At 63.7% G+C, this 16,178-nt stretch overlaps 2 protein-coding genes across 8 annotated transcripts in view; one reads left to right on the forward strand and one right to left on the reverse strand.

Moving 5' to 3' along the window:
- Positions 1-7,326: 7,326 nt before the first annotated feature.
- On the forward strand, positions 7,327-11,511 carry MPND (MPN domain containing). Of its 5 annotated transcripts, XM_082779877.1 has the most exons (13): positions 7,327-7,347; positions 8,296-8,522; positions 8,593-8,823; positions 8,912-9,071; positions 9,144-9,228; positions 9,384-9,480; positions 9,607-9,679; positions 9,754-9,830; positions 9,945-10,113; positions 10,191-10,261; positions 10,398-10,467; positions 10,679-10,771; positions 10,937-11,511. In XM_082779877.1, the coding sequence occupies exons 1-13, from the start codon at positions 7,341-7,343 to the stop codon at positions 11,281-11,283; spliced, it is 1,707 nt and encodes a 568-aa protein (XP_082636003.1). In that variant the 5' UTR covers positions 7,327-7,340; the 3' UTR covers positions 11,284-11,511. The 5 variants fall into 5 exon arrangements, with proteins under 5 accessions (XP_082636003.1, XP_082636001.1, XP_082636002.1 ...); XM_082779875.1 differs by having other exon boundaries at positions 8,912-9,228; XM_082779876.1 differs by having other exon boundaries at positions 8,912-9,228; positions 10,724-10,771.
- Positions 11,512-11,525: 14 nt separating this feature from the next.
- Positions 11,526-16,178, reverse strand: part of SH3GL1 (SH3 domain containing GRB2 like 1, endophilin A2) — a 29,030-nt gene continuing 24,377 nt past the window's right edge. Inside the window, exons 8-10 of one of the 3 annotated variants that reach the window (XM_082779885.1) lie at positions 15,754-15,878; positions 15,238-15,294; positions 11,526-13,614 (exon numbers count right to left, since the gene is read on the reverse strand). In XM_082779885.1, the coding sequence (XP_082636011.1) occupies positions 13,418-13,614; positions 15,238-15,294; positions 15,754-15,878 (379 nt within the window). In that variant the 3' untranslated portion in view covers positions 11,526-13,417. The remainder of the gene's footprint in view (positions 13,615-15,237; positions 15,295-15,753; positions 15,879-16,178) is intronic. The other 2 variants (XM_082779886.1, XM_082779887.1) reach the window with 2 other exon arrangements.

Genomic DNA, 16,178 nt, shown 5'->3' on the forward strand with positions numbered 1-16,178 from the left:
GGTTCAGCCCCTCAGGGGTCCTGGTCCCTTGGGTCCCAACCCCTTGGGGGTCCAATCCCTTAGGTCCCAGCCCCCTGGGGAGGGGTCCCAATCCCCTGGGGGGTCCCAGCATCCAAGTGTCCTGGCTCCTGGGGGTCCCAACCACTTGTGTCCCAACCCCTGGGCCCCTTGGGGGTCCCAGTCCCTTTGGGGTCCAATCCCTTAGGTCCCAGCCCCCTGGGGTGTTCCCAATCCCTTGGGGGGGGTCCCAGCCCCCAAGTGTCCTAGCTCCTGGGGGTCCCAATCCCTCGTGTCCCAGTCCCTTAGGGGTCCCAGCCCCTTGGGGGGTCCCAGCCCCCAAGTGCCCTAGCTTTTGGGGCGATCCCAATCCCAAACCCCAGCCTGGCGTGGGACAGGAGGGTCCCATCCCTTGCAGGTCCCATCCCAGGTGCCCAGCTCGGGGGTCCCTTGTCCCCGGGGCCGTCCCGGCCCTGCCCCACGTCACTCACCGGCACATCCACGCTGATGCAGTATCCCTGGCCCGTGTCGATCACCTTGTAGTGCCTGATCAGAGCCGTGCTGCCAAGGTGGAGGGGGGGTGATGGCATCAGTGGGCATCAGGAGCCCCCCCCTGGGGACGAGGAGCTGCCCTCCGGTGCCGTCCAGCCCCGGTCCTGGCCCCGCAGGGCCCCGCTCACCCGTTCAGCATCTGGCGCGTGGTGACGGAGACGCCTTGGCCGTGCCCCCCCGGCCGCAGCACCATGTTCCCGCTGCCCCCGCTGCGCTCCAGCAGCTGCTCGGCCTCCCCCCGAGACACGTTGTAGAAGCAGCTGGGGAACCTGGGGGAGAGCGGGACGTCACCCCGAGCCGTGTCGTGTCACCCCAAGCCGTGTCGTGTCACCCCGAGCCATGTTGGGCCACCCTGAGCCATGTAGGGCCACTCCAAGCCACATTGTGTCACCCTGTGCTGTGCTGGGCCATCCCAAGCTGTCATGTCACCCCGAGCCGTGTCGTGTCACCCCAAGCTGTGTCGTGTCACCCTGAGCTGTGTCAGGCCACCCCGAGCCGTGTAGGGCCACTCCAAGCCACACTGTGTCACCCTGTGCTGTTCTGGGCCATCCCAAGCTGTCATGTCACCCCGAGCCGTGTCCTGTCACCCTGGGCCATGTTGGGCCACCCCAAGCTGTGTCATGTCACCCCAAGCTGTGTCAGGCCACCCTGAGCCACATCATGTCACCCCGAGCCAGGCCAGGCCCTCCAAGCCATGTCATGTCACCCTGAGCTGGGCTGGACCACCCCGAGCCATGTTGTGTCACCCCGATCTGTGTTGTGTCACCCCAAGCCATATTGTGTCACCCTGAGCTGTGTCATGTCACCCTGAGCCATGTTTGTGTCACCCTGAGCTGTGCTCTGTCACCCCAAGCCAGGCCAGGCCCCCCAAGCCATGTTGTGTCACCCCGATCCGTGTCATGTCACCCCGAGCCATATAGTGTCACCCCATGCCAGGCCAGGCCCTCCAAGCCATGTCCTGTCCCCCCGAGCCATGTCATGTCACCCCAAGCTGTGCTGGGCCACCCCGAGCCATGTCATGTCCCCCGGAGCCATCCCCGGCCACCGTCCCCATCTCAGCCCGGTGAGCACGGAGATGCCCCCGGCCCCCAGCCCCATAACTCACTGTAGGACCAGCGGCTCCCTGGGGCATTTGCGGCGCTCCTGCTCCTCGCGCAGGGCCTCCAGCAGCAGGAACTTGTGGCCGGGCAGCAGCACCAGGTCCAGGGGCACCTTCATCTGCAGGGGGCACGCAGGGCACCGGGCACGGCAGGGCCACCACCGCGGGGGACCCCGGGCCACCACCGCCACCATGGGGCCACCACCATGGCCCCCACCCAGGGGCAGCTCGGCCCCCGCACCCACCTGGGCCATGGTCAGGATGAATCCCCGCCACACCTCCTGCGCCTCCACGCTCACTGCCTGTGAGGGACCAGGGGGTGTGGGGGGGTTGAAGGCAGCCTGCACCCCCCCCCAGCCCCCTAACCCCATCCCTTGCCCCCCCCAAGCCTCTACACCCCGCTGTGACCCCAAACCCTGCCCCTGTCCCCCCCCCCCCAGCACCTGCAGGTTCCCTTCCATGCCCTCCCCTGCCCCCCAAACCCCACCGAGGACCCTGGGTCCCCCCAGCCCCAGCCCCCCAGCATCTCCTGTGCCCCCCCCTTCCCACTTGTGCCCCCCCCCAGCCCCATGGGGTGCCCCTCACCTTCAGCATCACATTCTGGTCCTGCATCTGGACGACGAGGGCTGCCCCCTCGGACCTCACCGCCACCAGCTTGCTCAGGTCCAGAGCCTCCAGGGGCTGGGGGCAGCAGAGCCATGGGCCCCCCCCCCACGGACATGGGGGGGGGCAGCCCTCAGCCTGCCCCAAAACAGGCTCCCCCCCTCCTCACCCCCATGGGGAGGGTCCTAGCGGGGGGAAATCTCACCCCGTACCCCCGCCCTAAAAGGTCCCGGTTTGGGGGACCCAGAATGGGGGGGTCCCAGCCCAGTGGTGCCACCTTGGGAGTCCCAATCCTGGGGGGTCCCAATCCTGGGGGGGTCCCAATCCTGGGGGGTCCCAGCTCCGTGTCCACCTCGGGGAGCTCAGGGGTCCCAAGGGAGAGGTCCCAGTCCTGGGGGGGTCCCACCAAGTCCCAGACCTGGTGGGGGGGGGGGGTCCCACCCTTTGTGAGGGGGGGGCACAGAGGTCTCAGGTCCCAGCCTAGGGCACCCACCTGCTCCCACCCTAAGGTTCTCCTACTGCGGGTCCCAGCCCGGGGGGGCCCCCTTTGGGGTCCTGGATTGGCATCCTCCCCCCCCCAAACGACCCCCCTGGGGTCCCAATCCCACCTCTCCCAGCCTGGGGGTGCCCCCTTGGGGGGGTCCCAGCTTGGTGCCCCCCCAAAACCACACCCCCTTGGGTCCCAATCCCACTTCTCCCAGCCCAGAGGTGCCCCCTTGGGGGTCCCATCTTGGTGTGCCCCCCCCCCAAAAAAAACAACACCCCCCTGGTGTTCCAACCCCACTCTTCCCAGCCTGGGGGTGCCCTCTTGGGGGTCCCAAGCTGCTGTTATCCCCCCCCCATCCCCACGCACCCACCCCCAGCTCCCAGCCGGGTCCCAGTTGGGGTCCCACTGGGGGGGTGTGGGCCCCCCCCCCGGCCCCCCCCGGGGGTCCTGCCCGTACCTGGCGGTCCCGGGGCTCCGTGTAGAAGGCGAGCAGCGGCCCCCGCAGCCCTGCCCAGACCCTCCGGTAACCCTGGGGGGACGGAGGGGACCCCTCAGCACCGGGGGGGGGGTGTCCCCGTACCAGGGGGGGGTGTCCCGGTACCGGGGGGGGGGTTGTCCCGTTGATGGAGGGTTTGGGGGGGCTGTGAGGAGGTGCCAGCCCACCTTGTCCCGCGGTCCCCACTTCTGCACGAAGCCCTCGTAATAGTGCCGGGTCCCGGCCCGCTGGGGGGGGGGCGCCATGCCCGGGAGCCGCCGGTGCCACCGGGACCGGGAGGGGCCGGGACTTATTCAGGGAGCGGGCTCGGGGCCCGCCCCCGTTTCCCGAACACGGGGCGAAGGGCACGGGGTGGGGGGGTGCCCGTGGGGACGTGCCCGTGGGTACCGGGCTTTCCGGTGGCCCCCCCCGCCCTACAGCCGGGGCTCTCCCGGTGTCCCCCCCTCCGCCCCCGGGGCTCCCCCGGTGTCACCGTGCTGGGCAGATGGACAGCACAGCCGCTCTCACCGCCCCTCCTTGGGTGAGGGGGGGGGGGAAGTAAATCAAGAACAACTCACGGGTTGAGATAAGGATAATGTAATTGAAGGGGAAAAAATATTAATTATTAAGGAAAGATTAATATGAAGTAAATAATTGAACTGAAGGAAACAAACAAAAAAAAAAAAAAAAAAGGAAAGGGGAAAAGGGAAACAAAACAAAACAAAACAAAACAAAACAAAAATACAGGCTGTGTGGAAGTGCAGAGGAAAGAAATTCCTCTCTATTTCCCCCAAACAAGCGATGCTCGACCTCGTCCTTGCAGCAGGGCCTCAATGCACGCAGCCGGTGTTCGGGAGGGGGACAGACGCTTCCACCAGAGCCCCCCCCTCCCCTCTTCCTCCTTTTCCCACCTTTTATTGCTGAGTGTGACCCCCCCATGGCACGGACCATCCCCGTGGCTGGGTTAGCCCAGCTGCCCTGCGGATATCCCTTTTCTCCCCTTTTTGCCCACCCCCTAGGAGGGTTGGGGGGAGCCCCGGTGCGGTGCCAGCACCGCTCAGCACCCGGCATGACCCTGGGGTGATCCCACTGCTGTGCTAGCTCCAGGTGCAGAGCACAGCACTGGGTGGGCTGCAGGGAACGGTACCTTCCCAGCCAGACCCCATACAACCTCCACCCCTTATTCCATAACATTTGTCTCACTCTCAGGTCCCCCATGCTTTAACATGTAAGTATTCTCACCACCGTTATTCCTCGTCCTTTAACAGATTAATAGGATTAATGTCTGGACGCCAGCACCAGCTTAGCTCAAGTCCTTGTTGCACTGCCCGGCTCCTTGCGAAGTGACCTGTCGTTGATCCTGCAGCGTCTTCCTACCACATATAACTTAGATTACAGATTAGTTTTCTCTCAGGGTTAAGTCTCCTTGAAGCACACACCTGATATCCCCATTATTTTGCATGACCCACCGGGTATACCCCGGTCCTTGGGCGAAGACAATCCCACGAGTAGGTTTGCCTTTTCCCGAGGCAGGAGCAACCCACACGGCCTTCCCCATCCACCTTCCTACACGCACTACAGGGCCTTTAGCTCCTCTCACCATGTGTAGGGGTTTTGTTTCGGCAGGACCAGCATGGCTGTCAGACCCCCTATTGTTACCTAGCCAAGTGGCCTCTGGTAGATTTATGTCCCACTATTTCTATGTCCCAGCACCCAGTGTTTGTAACGTTAACAGTCCATGGTACCTCTCCACCTTCCCAGAGGCTGTGGGTGATAAGGGATGTGGTACACCCACTCAGTGCCATGCCTCTTGGCCCAGGAGGTGACAAGATTGTTTGGAATTGACTCCCATTATCAGACTCAATTCTCTCTGGTGTCCCATGAGCCACAGCACTTACCTTTCCAGGCCCAAGGCAGTGTTTCGGGCCGTGGCATGGTTTATGGGGTATGTTTCCAGCCACCCAGTAGTTGCTCCTACCATGGTGAGTATGTACCGTTTCCTTGGCGTGTTTGTAGGAGTGACCCGATGTAGTCAATTTGCCAGGCCTCACCACATTGAAACCCCGTCCACCTCCCCCTGTTCCAGGGAGATTTTACCCTCAAGGCTCTCTTGATTGCAGCACAGGTCTCACACTGATGGGTAACCTCAATGGTCAGGTCCACCCCTCGATCACGAGCCCGTCTGTAAGTGGCATCCCTCCCCAGATGTCCTGATGTTTTGTGGGCCCATCGAGCCCCAAACAGCTCACCCTCACGTCCCCAGTCCAGGTCCACCTGAGCCACTTCAACTTTCGAAGCTCGATCCACCTCTTCATTGTCCTGACGTTCTTCAGTAGCACGACTCTTGGGCTTGAGGGCCTCTACATGACGTACCTTTACAGCAAAGTTTTCCACCCGGGCAATATCTTGCCACAGGGCAGCAGCCCAGATGGGTTTCCCTCTGTGCTGCCGGTTGCTCTGTTTTAATTGTTTTGTCTTGACTGTGGGGGCGACTGATACCATGGTTGGTTGGTCCTCTGGGTCAGCCGCAGCGCGTGTTATCTGGTCATCTGTCTCAGAGACTTCCTCCCTCTCCTCAAGGTGCTGGATGCTGTTAAGCAGTGTTTGATAGGAGTAAGCCAGGACCCGGCACAATGCTGCAAGCTGTCGTTCTCCGGCATTATCAGGGTCAGGGCATACAACTCAACCATTCTATCAGGTTTTTAGGATTTTGCACTTGTTCAGGGGTGAAGTTCAAAACTATTGGAGGAGACACCTGTGGCAGGTACCGGCCTATATCCTCCCACACACCTTGCCACCCGCCACCAGACTGTTTCGAGACAGATTCCCGGGTAAGCTTTCTAAACAATCGACTAATCTTAGGGAGAAGAGGAAACCCGTTATTCAGAATTAGAAATAGCAATATATGGCTTACACATGGATGTTCAAAATACTCAAAAACTGTTGTAATTAGCCCACTGTGAAAGAAGGAGGAGGTACCATTCCTGATATCATTCACAAACTGACATCCAGACAGGGAAAGGAAGGCAGTGTAGTTCTGGATATTCTCTAAAAAGATAGTTTCCATGAGACCCAAACGATAACAGCGCAGAGCCTGAATGCCAGATTAAACTCAAGGCCAGTGTTTGGCAGCACAGAGAACTCAAAAAAAGGAGCACAGATTGTAGCACATCCTCGGATCGGATATAGAGGAGGAAGGAGAACATGGCATGGATTGCATGAAACATGAACAAACAAGCCAGTATTAACAGGACACTGAGCATGGTGACTAGTGAGTAAGTGTGTTAGCTGGAAGTGTTTTAATCAATTCCGTCGTTATCTCAACCCTTTGACCCCATGTAGGGCGCCAAAAAAGGACTGCGGTGGTTTTACTGTGCTGGGCAGCTGAACACCACAACCGCTCTCACTGCCCCTCCTTAGATGAGGAGGGGAAGAAGTAAATAAAGAACTCACGGGTTGAGATAAGGATAATATAATTAAAGGGAAAAAAATAATAATTATTAAGGAAAGATTATTATGAACGAAACAATTTAACTAAGGGAAAAAAAGGGGGAAAAAGGAAAGGGGAAAGGGAAACAAAACAAAACAAAACAAAACAAAACCAAATACAGGCTGTGTGGAAGTGCAGAGGAAAGAAATTCCTCTCTATTTCCCCCAAACAAGCGATGCTCGACCTCGTCCTTGCAGCAGGGCCTCAACGCACGCAGCCGGTGTTCGGGAGGGGGACAGACGCTTCCACCAGAGCCCCCCCCTCCCCTCTTCCTCCTTTTCCCACCTTTTATTGCTGAGTGTGACCCCCCCATGGCACGGACCATCCCCGTGGCTGGGTTAGCCCGGCTGCCCTGCGGATATCCCTTTTCTCCCTTTTTTTTGCCCCCCCCCCAGGAGTGTTGGGGGGAGCCCCGGCGCGGTGCCAGCACCCGCTCAGCACCCGGCACGACCCCGGGGCGACCCCCCCGGCGGTGCTGACCCCATGGCTCGGCACCAGCCCCCCCCCCCTCGTACCCCCCCCCCCCACCACCCGGTGCCCCCCCCCCTCCCCGGTGTCCCCCCCCCCCCGCCGTTCCCGCAGCGGGGGCGGGGCCGCCCCCATCACGTGGCGGCGGGGGGAGGCCGGAGCGCGGAGCATGGCAGGTACCGGGCCGCGACCCCCCCCCCCTCCAAAGCCCCCCCCTCCAAAGCCCCCCCCTTCCCCGCCACCGACCCCCGGGGGGGGAGCGCGGGGGGCGCGCCCCCGGCGGGCAGCGGGCACGCGCACGGCTGCACCTGCGTGCACGGCGCAGCCCCCCCCCCCCCCAATCTCCAGCCCCCCCCCCCGGCCGTGCGCGTTCACGCGGTGCGCGCCCCCCCCCCTGCACCCCCCCTGCTCCCCCCACCCCAGCCCCGGCTGTTGTGGGCGCTGGGGGGGCGCCGGGATGGGTCCCTGTGTCCCCACAGCCCCCACGTCCCTGCGGACCCCATGTCCCTACGGTCCCCGTGTCCCCGCGGACCCCCTGTCCCCATGGCCCCACAGCCCCACATCCGCCTGTCCCCATGGCCCTGCAGACCCCATGTCCCCCATGTCCCCTATGTCCCCCATGTCCCCAGGGTACCCATGTCCCCACACCCCATGTCCCCACAGCCCCCATGTCCCTATGCCCCCCGTGGTCCCCATGTCACCACACCCCCCATGTTCCCACAGACCTTGTGTCCTCACGGTCCCCACGTCCCCACAGTCCTCATGTCCCTGCAGCCCCCATGCCCCCCCATGTCCCCATGATGTCCCCATGCCCCCCGTGTCCCCACGGACCCCATATCCCCACAGACCCCATGTCCATGCCGTCACCCCCCCGCATCCTCCTCTCCCCCATCCCTTCTCCCCCATCCCCAGCTCCCCGTGTCCCCCCCACATCCCCTCTCCCCGTGTCCCTGCCTGGCAGCGCCCCCATTTCCACGGCCCCCAACCTGCCTGTGACCCCTGTGTGTCACCGTCCCCCCGCTCCCTATTTTCCCACCCACGGACATCAAGGGGGGGACCCAAGGGTGCTGCCCCCCCCCCCCCCAGAGGGTTCCTGGAGGGGTCCCCACGCGGTTGTCCCCCAGCGCTGGCGGCCGCCTCCCCTGGCACAGATGAGTGCCTGGAGGAGGACGAGGACGAGCTGGAGCCGGGGCTGGACAAAGCCGAGGCCGAGCCGGAGCCCGAGAGCCGGGCGAAGGCGGCGGGGGGCTCCCGGGGGGCCGTGCTGACCCGCCGCGGCATCACCCTGCGCATGCTGCTCCGCGACGGGCTCCTGGAGCCAGCCCGCGGCGTCCTCTCCATCAACTACCTGGTGAGACGGGGACGGCGACGGGGACGGGGATGAGGCCGGGGCCACCCCGCTCACCCCTTTGCTCCCTTAGGGCAAGAAGTTTGTGGGGGACCTGGGTGCGGACGGCACCATCACGTGGCAGGAGACGGGCCAGGTCTTCAACTCGCCCAGCGCCTGGGCCACCCACTGCAAGCGCCTGGTGAACCCCGCCAAGAAGTCGGGCTGCGGCTGGGCCTCCGTGCGCTACAAGGGCCAGAAGCTGGACCAGTACAAGGCCGCCTGGCTGCGCAAGCACCAGCCCAACGCGCCCGCCGCCGAGGCGGTGGGTCGGGGCGATCCTAAATCCCAGCCCCCCCCCCAGGGTGTCCCCGTGGGGTGCTGGGTGACGCTTTGCTCCCCGAACCCCGCAGAGCTTGGCTAGCGATGAGGACGAGCTGCCCGAGGAGGAGGAGGAGGCGGCAGTGGTGAAGGAAGGCCGGGCACCCGCACCGGAGCCAACGGCCACCAAGAGACCGGAGGAGAAGAGCAAGAAGCAGCAGTGCCGGAGCCTGGCGGAGCAGGCGGGGATGGGTGAGGAAGGGCAGGGTCCCCTGGGGGGGGCCAAGCCCCCCAGCCGCAGTGACGGGGCGCTCTGTTTCGCAGATCAAGCCCCCCCGGGGAAAAAGCCGGAGAACAAAGCCCAGGTGCCCGTCCGCTACTGCACCCTGGGCACCCGTGACACGGGCAGGTAGGGCACAACGGGGACGGGGCCTGAGCCCCACGGGTGGCCCCAGCTGTGTCCCCACACGGCCACCGGCCCCGTGGGAGCTGCTGGGGTAGTGGGGAGGGCTGGGGGGGCTGCGGGGTGCCCGTGGGTGGCACCAGGGGCTGCGGCTCTTGCAGGAACCCCCAGACCCTGGTGGAGGTGATGCCCTTCGCTGCCATCAACAAGTTCCAGCCCTTCAACGTGGCCATTTCCAGCAACGTCCTCCTGCTGCTGGTGCGTCCCCTCCCTGCGGGGTCCCGCGGGTGGGGAGGGACTTGGGGGGGGGGGGACGGGGACACGAGCGTGACCCGTGCCGGCTCGGGGCGCTTCTTGTGCTGCTGACTTTGGCTTTCCCTTTAGGATTTCCACAGCCACCTGACGCGGAGCGAAGTGGTGGGGTACCTGGGGGGCCGGTGGGACACCAACACGCAGCGTAGGCGCCGGGGCGGGCGGGCGGGCGGCCCCCAGCCCCGTGGCAGAGCCACCCACCCTGCGCCTCCCCCCCAGTGCTGACGGTGCTGCGAGCCTTCCCCTGCCGGAGCCGCTTGGGCGACGCCGAGGTCGGGAGCATCGTGGAGGAGGAGGTAAAAGGATCCCCCCCACACACACCCACCTCTATGAGTACCCCGGAGGGTGCTGGGGAGCTGGAGGGGGGGTCCCGGGCTGCCAACGGTGTCGGCGTTTGCCCCCCCAACCAGATCTGCCAGAGCCTGTTGCTGCAGGGGCTGTCGCTGGTGGGCTGGTACCACAGCCACCCCTTCAGCCCCGCGCTGCCCTCCCTGTACGACATCGACGCGCAGATGAATTACCAGCTCAAGCTGCAGGGCAGCGGCAACGGCTTCCAGCCCTGCCTGGCTCTCATCTGCGGTAAGCACGCGGCCCCCCCCCCGCCGAGCTGTGGCCCCCCCCCCCCTCCCCTATATCAGCCCCCTCTCTCCTCCCAGGGCCGTACTATCACGGCAACCCCGGCGTGGAGTCCAAAATCACGCCCTTCTGGGTGATGCCACCCCCGGAGGTGAGCGGCCCCAGGCCCCGCGGGGCACGGCGGCAGCGGTGCAGCTCGGGGGGGACCCGGGGGGGAGGTCCCGGTGCTGTGCTGGCTGGGGTGACGCTGCTGTCCCTGTCCTCCAGCAACGTCCCAATGACTACAGCATCCCCATGGAGGTGGAGGTGACCCACATCCAGGACGGTTTCCTCACCAACGACGTCCTGCAGGAGATGGTGAGCACGGAGCGGGGGTCGGATCCTCACCACCTCCTCCCAAAATTCCCCCCTGTGCCCACCGGGATGGCTTCCAACCCCCCTGGAGCCGGGCTGGGCCCCTGCCACCCGTCCCCATCCCCATTCTCCATCCCCGCTGTGCTGCCGGGGTGCTGGTCCCACAGGGCAGGGGGCTGAGGGTCCCCTGCAGCCCCTCTCTCCCCTGCCCCAGACGCTGCTGGTGGAGTTTTACAAGGGGGCCCCCGACCTGGTGAAGTTCCAGGAGCTGTGGAGCCAGGACCAGACCTACCTGGACAAACTGAAGGTGGGGATGCCTGAGCTGGGCGGGAAAGGAATTAATTGCTGTGGTCTCCACCCTCCCTGCTCCTCCCTGGTTTTTATTTTTATTTTTCGCCCCGGTGCCGGGCAAAGTACGGGAAACAGAGGGGCCTGGGTGGATGCAGTAAAACTGGGCGTCATTCCTCCCCAGGGCTCCCTGGCCTCCCGCACCCCGAAAGACCAGAGCTTCACCCACGCCCTGGAGCAGATCTACAGCCTCCTGAAACTCAGCGGCTGAGGAGCCGGGAGCCCCGACCGGCTCAGACCTTCCCTGCAGAGCCAGAGCTGCCCTCGGCGAAGGGCAACGGGCGCGGGGCAGCGCCGCGGGGCCGCCGCGTGTCGCCCGCTGCCTCCGGGCACCCGGCAGAGGGGTGCCAGGTCCCTGCCGTGCCCCGGAGCAGCCCCCCGGGGAGTTGTGCGGCCGGGCCCGGCGCGGTGGCGGGGAGGGTGACGGTGGTGGTGGGAGTCTCACCTGCACGTTGTTTGTGGAAGTGGTAGTTGATTAAAGAGCAGTTTCTGAGATGGGGGCAAGGCGTGCGGCTCCACGGGGCTGGGGGCATCCTGCTCAGCGTGGAGGGGTGGCGCCGGTGGCTTTGCAGGCTCCGGGGGCCATCGGGGCGCTCAGTTCCAGGGGCTGGGAGGGGGAGATGCAGCCCCAGGGCTGCTCCCCAAGCCCCCCCCATGGACCCAGAGCACGGTGGTCACATCACAGCCACTGCTTGGCCACGGGGAGGGATCCAGCCTCGCGTGCACAGAGAGGAGGCGGCCGTTAGAAAGAAGAAAACATTTAATACTTTTATTCGGAGATACAAGTCGAGATTTGTGGGTCTTTTTTTTTTTTCTTTTTTTCTTTTTTTTTTTTTTCCCCCCTAAAAACCAGGAGAAACCATTACAAAAAAAAAAAAAAAAAAAAAAAAAGGTCTTAGCGAGTTTTCCCAGCTGACAGACTCATCTCAACCCACCTGAGCAGGAGGAGCCAGTGCTCCCGGGCTGTGACCCCAGCCCCCAGCAGGGAGGGGACAGAGGCGAGGGCCCTGGGGACACAGGGGGGGGCCCTGGGGACAGCAGTCCCGTGGGCTCCCTGCGAGGAGCACGGCACGGCGGGGGAGCAGACGTACATCGACATGCATGGTTAAAAACATTTAAAAAGGTTCCGTGTAAATGTAACAGAAGACGGGAGCAGCGGGGACGGGGACACGGCGCTGGCAGGGAGCGGTGGCTCGGCTGCCAGCTGGGGGGGTGTGGGGGGGATGCTGGTCGAGGAGAGAGGTGCCCAAGCCCCGCCAAGCCCTGCAGCAGAGGTGCCAGGTCCCCACGGAGGGGAGGAAAATATTTTTCTATCGATGCTGGAGAAGCAAGGAAGTGAGTTGGGGGGCTGCAGGTGCAGGAGGCGGCGCTGCCCCCTCTCCCTTGGGGTGCTGAGGGTGGGCAGGGGCCTCATCCCGACACCGGGACAGGGAAAAGGGGCTGGGGGCTCAGGCCCAAGGGGTGCAGAGACCCCAGGGGGCTGTTCTCTGAACCTGTCTGCAGGCAGCAGGAGCCAGAGGGGACAAAGCCCGGAGCATGGTTGGTGAGGGGCAGAGCGGGGGCAGCAGGAAGGCACGTGGGGATCGGCTTCACTCGAGCCGAGCAGCCCCAAGGAGCGAGCGAGGAGCCTGCAGCTCAGCCTCTTGGGGTGCTGACGGCTGCTGGGGGTGTGGGGAGAACAAACAGAGCCACGGGGCGACAGGATCTTACACGGGACCACGCCGGGACCTGCTCTGCCCTGCCCCGGGCAGCCCCCTGCCCCCTGATTTACCCCCCAGCTCTGCGAATGGAGAGCCCGAAGCTTGGAAGCAACCCGGCCTCAAACCCTTCTGGGGCAGAAAGGGGCAGCCACCACCTTCGGGATGGAGCTGTGCTGGGGAGAGGGCAGAGGGCTAACGCCCGGGCAGGGCTCAGCACCACCCCGGGGCAGGTTTAGTGTTGGAGCTGTGCTGTAGTGTTGCTGTGCCCTGCGCTGCCTCCGCTGAGCCCTGCAGCGGGGCAGAGGGCGCGGGGCTGCAGCGGGGTCGGGGCTGCGAGGGCGGCCGTGTGTCCGCGGGGAGAGGGGTAGTGTTCGGCAGCAGCTGCCCCGCAGCGGGGCAGAAGGGGGGCAAAGCTCTCGCCCCTCCACGAGGCTCAGCCTTGCTTTGCCCCCAGCACCGCTTGCCCGGCCCCGGGCCGTGTCTCCCAGCGTGAAGGACGCGACGCGTGCCCCAGCTCTGCGGCACGGCTGCCCCGGGTTCGTACGGACACACTCGACCAAAGCAAAGACAAAATCTGGACAAGGAGAGGCCTGCGACCCAGCTTAAATGTACAGACCGCGAGGAACCTGGCGGGGCTCATAAAGTACCTAAGTTCAAGCACCAGAAGGACCAAAAAAAAAACCAAAACAAAAAACAAAAAACCAAAAACACCAACCAAATCCTCCGGGGTGGGGGCCATCCGACCCTTCTGGCTTGTTCCCTGGTGGCAAACTCGGCCGCGTCTTCTCCCCCGCCCCGCCGGAGAGGGGCTGGTGTGGGGACAGACGTGGAATGCAGGCTCGGCCCCGCGCCGCGGAGAGGGCGCGAGCGGGGCGCGGGGCCGGGGGGGGGGGCAGAGATGCCTCTCACTGAGGTAGCGGAACCAGCACTTCCACGTAGTTGAGGGGGAAGAAGCCCGACTGGCCGTTGATCATGCCCTCGTACCAGTTCTCGTCGATCTGGTTGGTGAGGGTGATGATGTCGCCCTCCTTGAAGCCCAGCTCACCGTCGTTCTCGGGTTCGAAGTCGTAGAGCGCCTTGCAGCACGGCTGGTCCAGGTGGGCTGCGGGGAGAGAGCGTGGGGCTGGGGTCAGCGGCGGCCAGCCCCGTGCTTGGACCCCCCCCCCCGGCACCGTGCGGGACCCCCGGCTCTGCTGGAGCCAGGACAAACAGCCCTGGTTTGGGAAGCGAGTGCCGGGGCTCTGCCCCCTGGGTGTTGTAGGGCTCCTTTCAAACTCCTCGATGGGTTTTAGCTCGCTGGTTCCTCTCCCTTCTCGCTCCAAACATTTCCCTTTGTGACGTTCCCCCAAAGGAGAGCCCCAACAGGAGGAAATCGGAGCCCAACCTGAATCAGCAGGGTGCTGGCAGGAGCCCCGTCCTTCCTCCAGGGGTCCAAGAAGCTGCTGTGGCGGGTGCCATCAGCCAGCAAGGGGGCTCGGCCATCAGCACAGGGTGAAGGAGGAAGAGCATGGGGGTCCTAGCTAGCTCTTGGCTTTCTGAGGGTCCCCCTGGGTGATGGGAGGGGGAAGCCCCCCCAGGAGCTGGCCATGGGGCTTTGAACTCCCACCGTCAGCAGCAGGGGGATGCTGAGGAGGGCCCAGACCCGTCCGTGGCCAGGGGAGGGCAGAGAACCGAAGTCCCTCTCACACATCTCAGCTTCATGATTCTAGCAGCAGGCCTGACCGCAGCTGGGACTGGGATTAGGGGAGTTGTACAGCAGGGAAAGCTGCTGCTTGCGCTGTTTATGCCCAAAGTGAAGTTTGGGGGTGGGCAGGCATTAAACTTTGCATCTGTAGGGATCCTACAGGGAACAGACTCTGCTAATGCAGACCACCGTGGTCTCCAGGGCCCCAATTCCCTTCCCCGTTGTTCCGTGCTAGAGCCCTTCCAGCAGGGCAGGGGGAACAGCACAGAAGACCAGCAGATCTGCTCTGCTGAACACCCACAGCAAGGAAGGATCCGGCATCGGAGAACTCAGAAAACACCAAAAGCAGCAGCCAAGCAGGTTCACTTCTCAGATAACTTCCCAAAATACCAGGCTGGCCCCACAACCACAGCGCTGCCCCTGCACCAGGCTCCTCGAGACCTTCAGCACCACCACGAGCCCCTCGCTTTCCCCGCCCTGATGCCCCTGTGCCCCACATCCAGCCCGGTCTCCGTACCCCAGCGAAAGCCCCTGAGCCCCCTCAGGGGGCAACGGTGACCTGCAGACCCTGCTCGGGGCCTTGCCTCACCCCACAACCCATCCGAGGTCCTGCCCGGGACCTCACACACCACCAAAGCCACGCCGTGTACCCGAGCACGGCCCGCTCAGCCTCCAGCTCCGGGGAAGGGGGCAGCGGGTACAAGGAGCAGGAGCAGCACGGATCGAGGCCGGGTGACTTGTGACAGGAACAAGACGTGTGATACCTCCTGGAGGAGCTGCTGATGTTTGGGGCCTCAGGCAGGGCACGCCTGCGTGGTGAGCGCTGCCACAGCTCCTCCGGGTGAGCAAAGGCCCAAGCTTTGGGGTGGCAAACATCAGTGCAGCGTGGCTGGGTTAACGTGGGCCTCGGGAGAGGCGAGGTTTAACTCAGCACAGAGGTGTGAGCGACTCCAAGCAGCAGCGCCAAGGAAGGAGGAGCGAGGAGGGATGGGGAGAGATGGGCACACAGCATGCAGGGCGGTGCAGAGGGAGGAAACTCACGGATACTCCTGACGGAGGCCCGGGACGGCTTGTCGGATCGGAAAGAGGAGGAAGCTGCTTCCAAACAAAAAGAGACATGCTTAAAACAACGTGAACTGGAGACAGGGAAAGGCAGGGCCCAAAGGGAGGTTCTGTTAGGAGAAAGGGGGCATCCTGCATGCTGTTAGAAACCCATTTGCCTCGCCGGGACCGGGGAGGGACAAATGCAGCGTGATGGAAGATGGGGAGGGAAGCAGAAAATGTTTAATTTTTCCTGTCTGCCGTTGCTGGCTCTGGCTGGGCACTATCAGCCAGTGAACGCAGGCCTGAGGCCCTGCTGGGCCTTCCCCACAGCCAATATAACGAAGGCTGCTGGGCCCCAAGAGAAAACAGCCCAGGTCTAGAGGCATTTCTGACATTCTCAGAGCCACCAGCCCACACAGGCACATCCAGCACACCACAGACATCATTTCCAGGCAGGGTAGCTCCCCTCCGTCCCCAGGAGCTGCTGTGTGCACGTACATGGGACAACTTTACCTGAGACTTTGGGGGTAGGGTTGCAAGAGAAGCCCCCGTTGGACTGGTCAGTCTCTCCAAAGTCATACGTCTCCCTGGGTTTGGGTTTGTATTCCCTCCTGGGACGCGAGGAGGCCTCCCTCATTCTGGAAGAAGGAGAAGAAATGTGGATAAATCAAAGTGAAAATGAGCACGATGAGATCAACTCGCGTCCCTGGTAGCTCCTGCTGGGCAAGGCACCCACCACCTGCACCTCGCAGCCCCCGAAACGAGCCTCGGCTGCCTCCTGTCTGCGCGCTGCGTTACGTGCCACAGGGACTGCAGGCAGGGAACTGAGCGCTGTGGCTGTGCAGGGGAGCAGGTTCATTTGTAGACAAGAATCTGTGCAACCCTCTGTGCTGGCGCCTCCTGGAGCAGGATCTAGCCCAGGAGTTGGGACTTTGCCC

This window comes from Aythya marila (genome assembly GCF_965140915.1).
Source record: "Aythya marila genome assembly, chromosome: 27".
Classification (NCBI taxonomy): Eukaryota; Metazoa; Chordata; class Aves; order Anseriformes; family Anatidae; genus Aythya; species Aythya marila.

What these genes read in the sequence shown, in the direction of transcription:
- MPND (XM_082779875.1), top strand. An exon ending in GTGGGACACCAACACGCAGC is followed by an intron (nt 9,680 to 9,753) that starts GTAGGCGCCGGG and finishes CCTCCCCCCCAG; the next exon opens with TGCTGACGGTGCTGCGAGCC. An exon ending in GGAGCATCGTGGAGGAGGAG is followed by an intron (nt 9,831 to 9,944) that starts GTAAAAGGATCC and finishes CCCCCCAACCAG; the next exon opens with ATCTGCCAGAGCCTGTTGCT.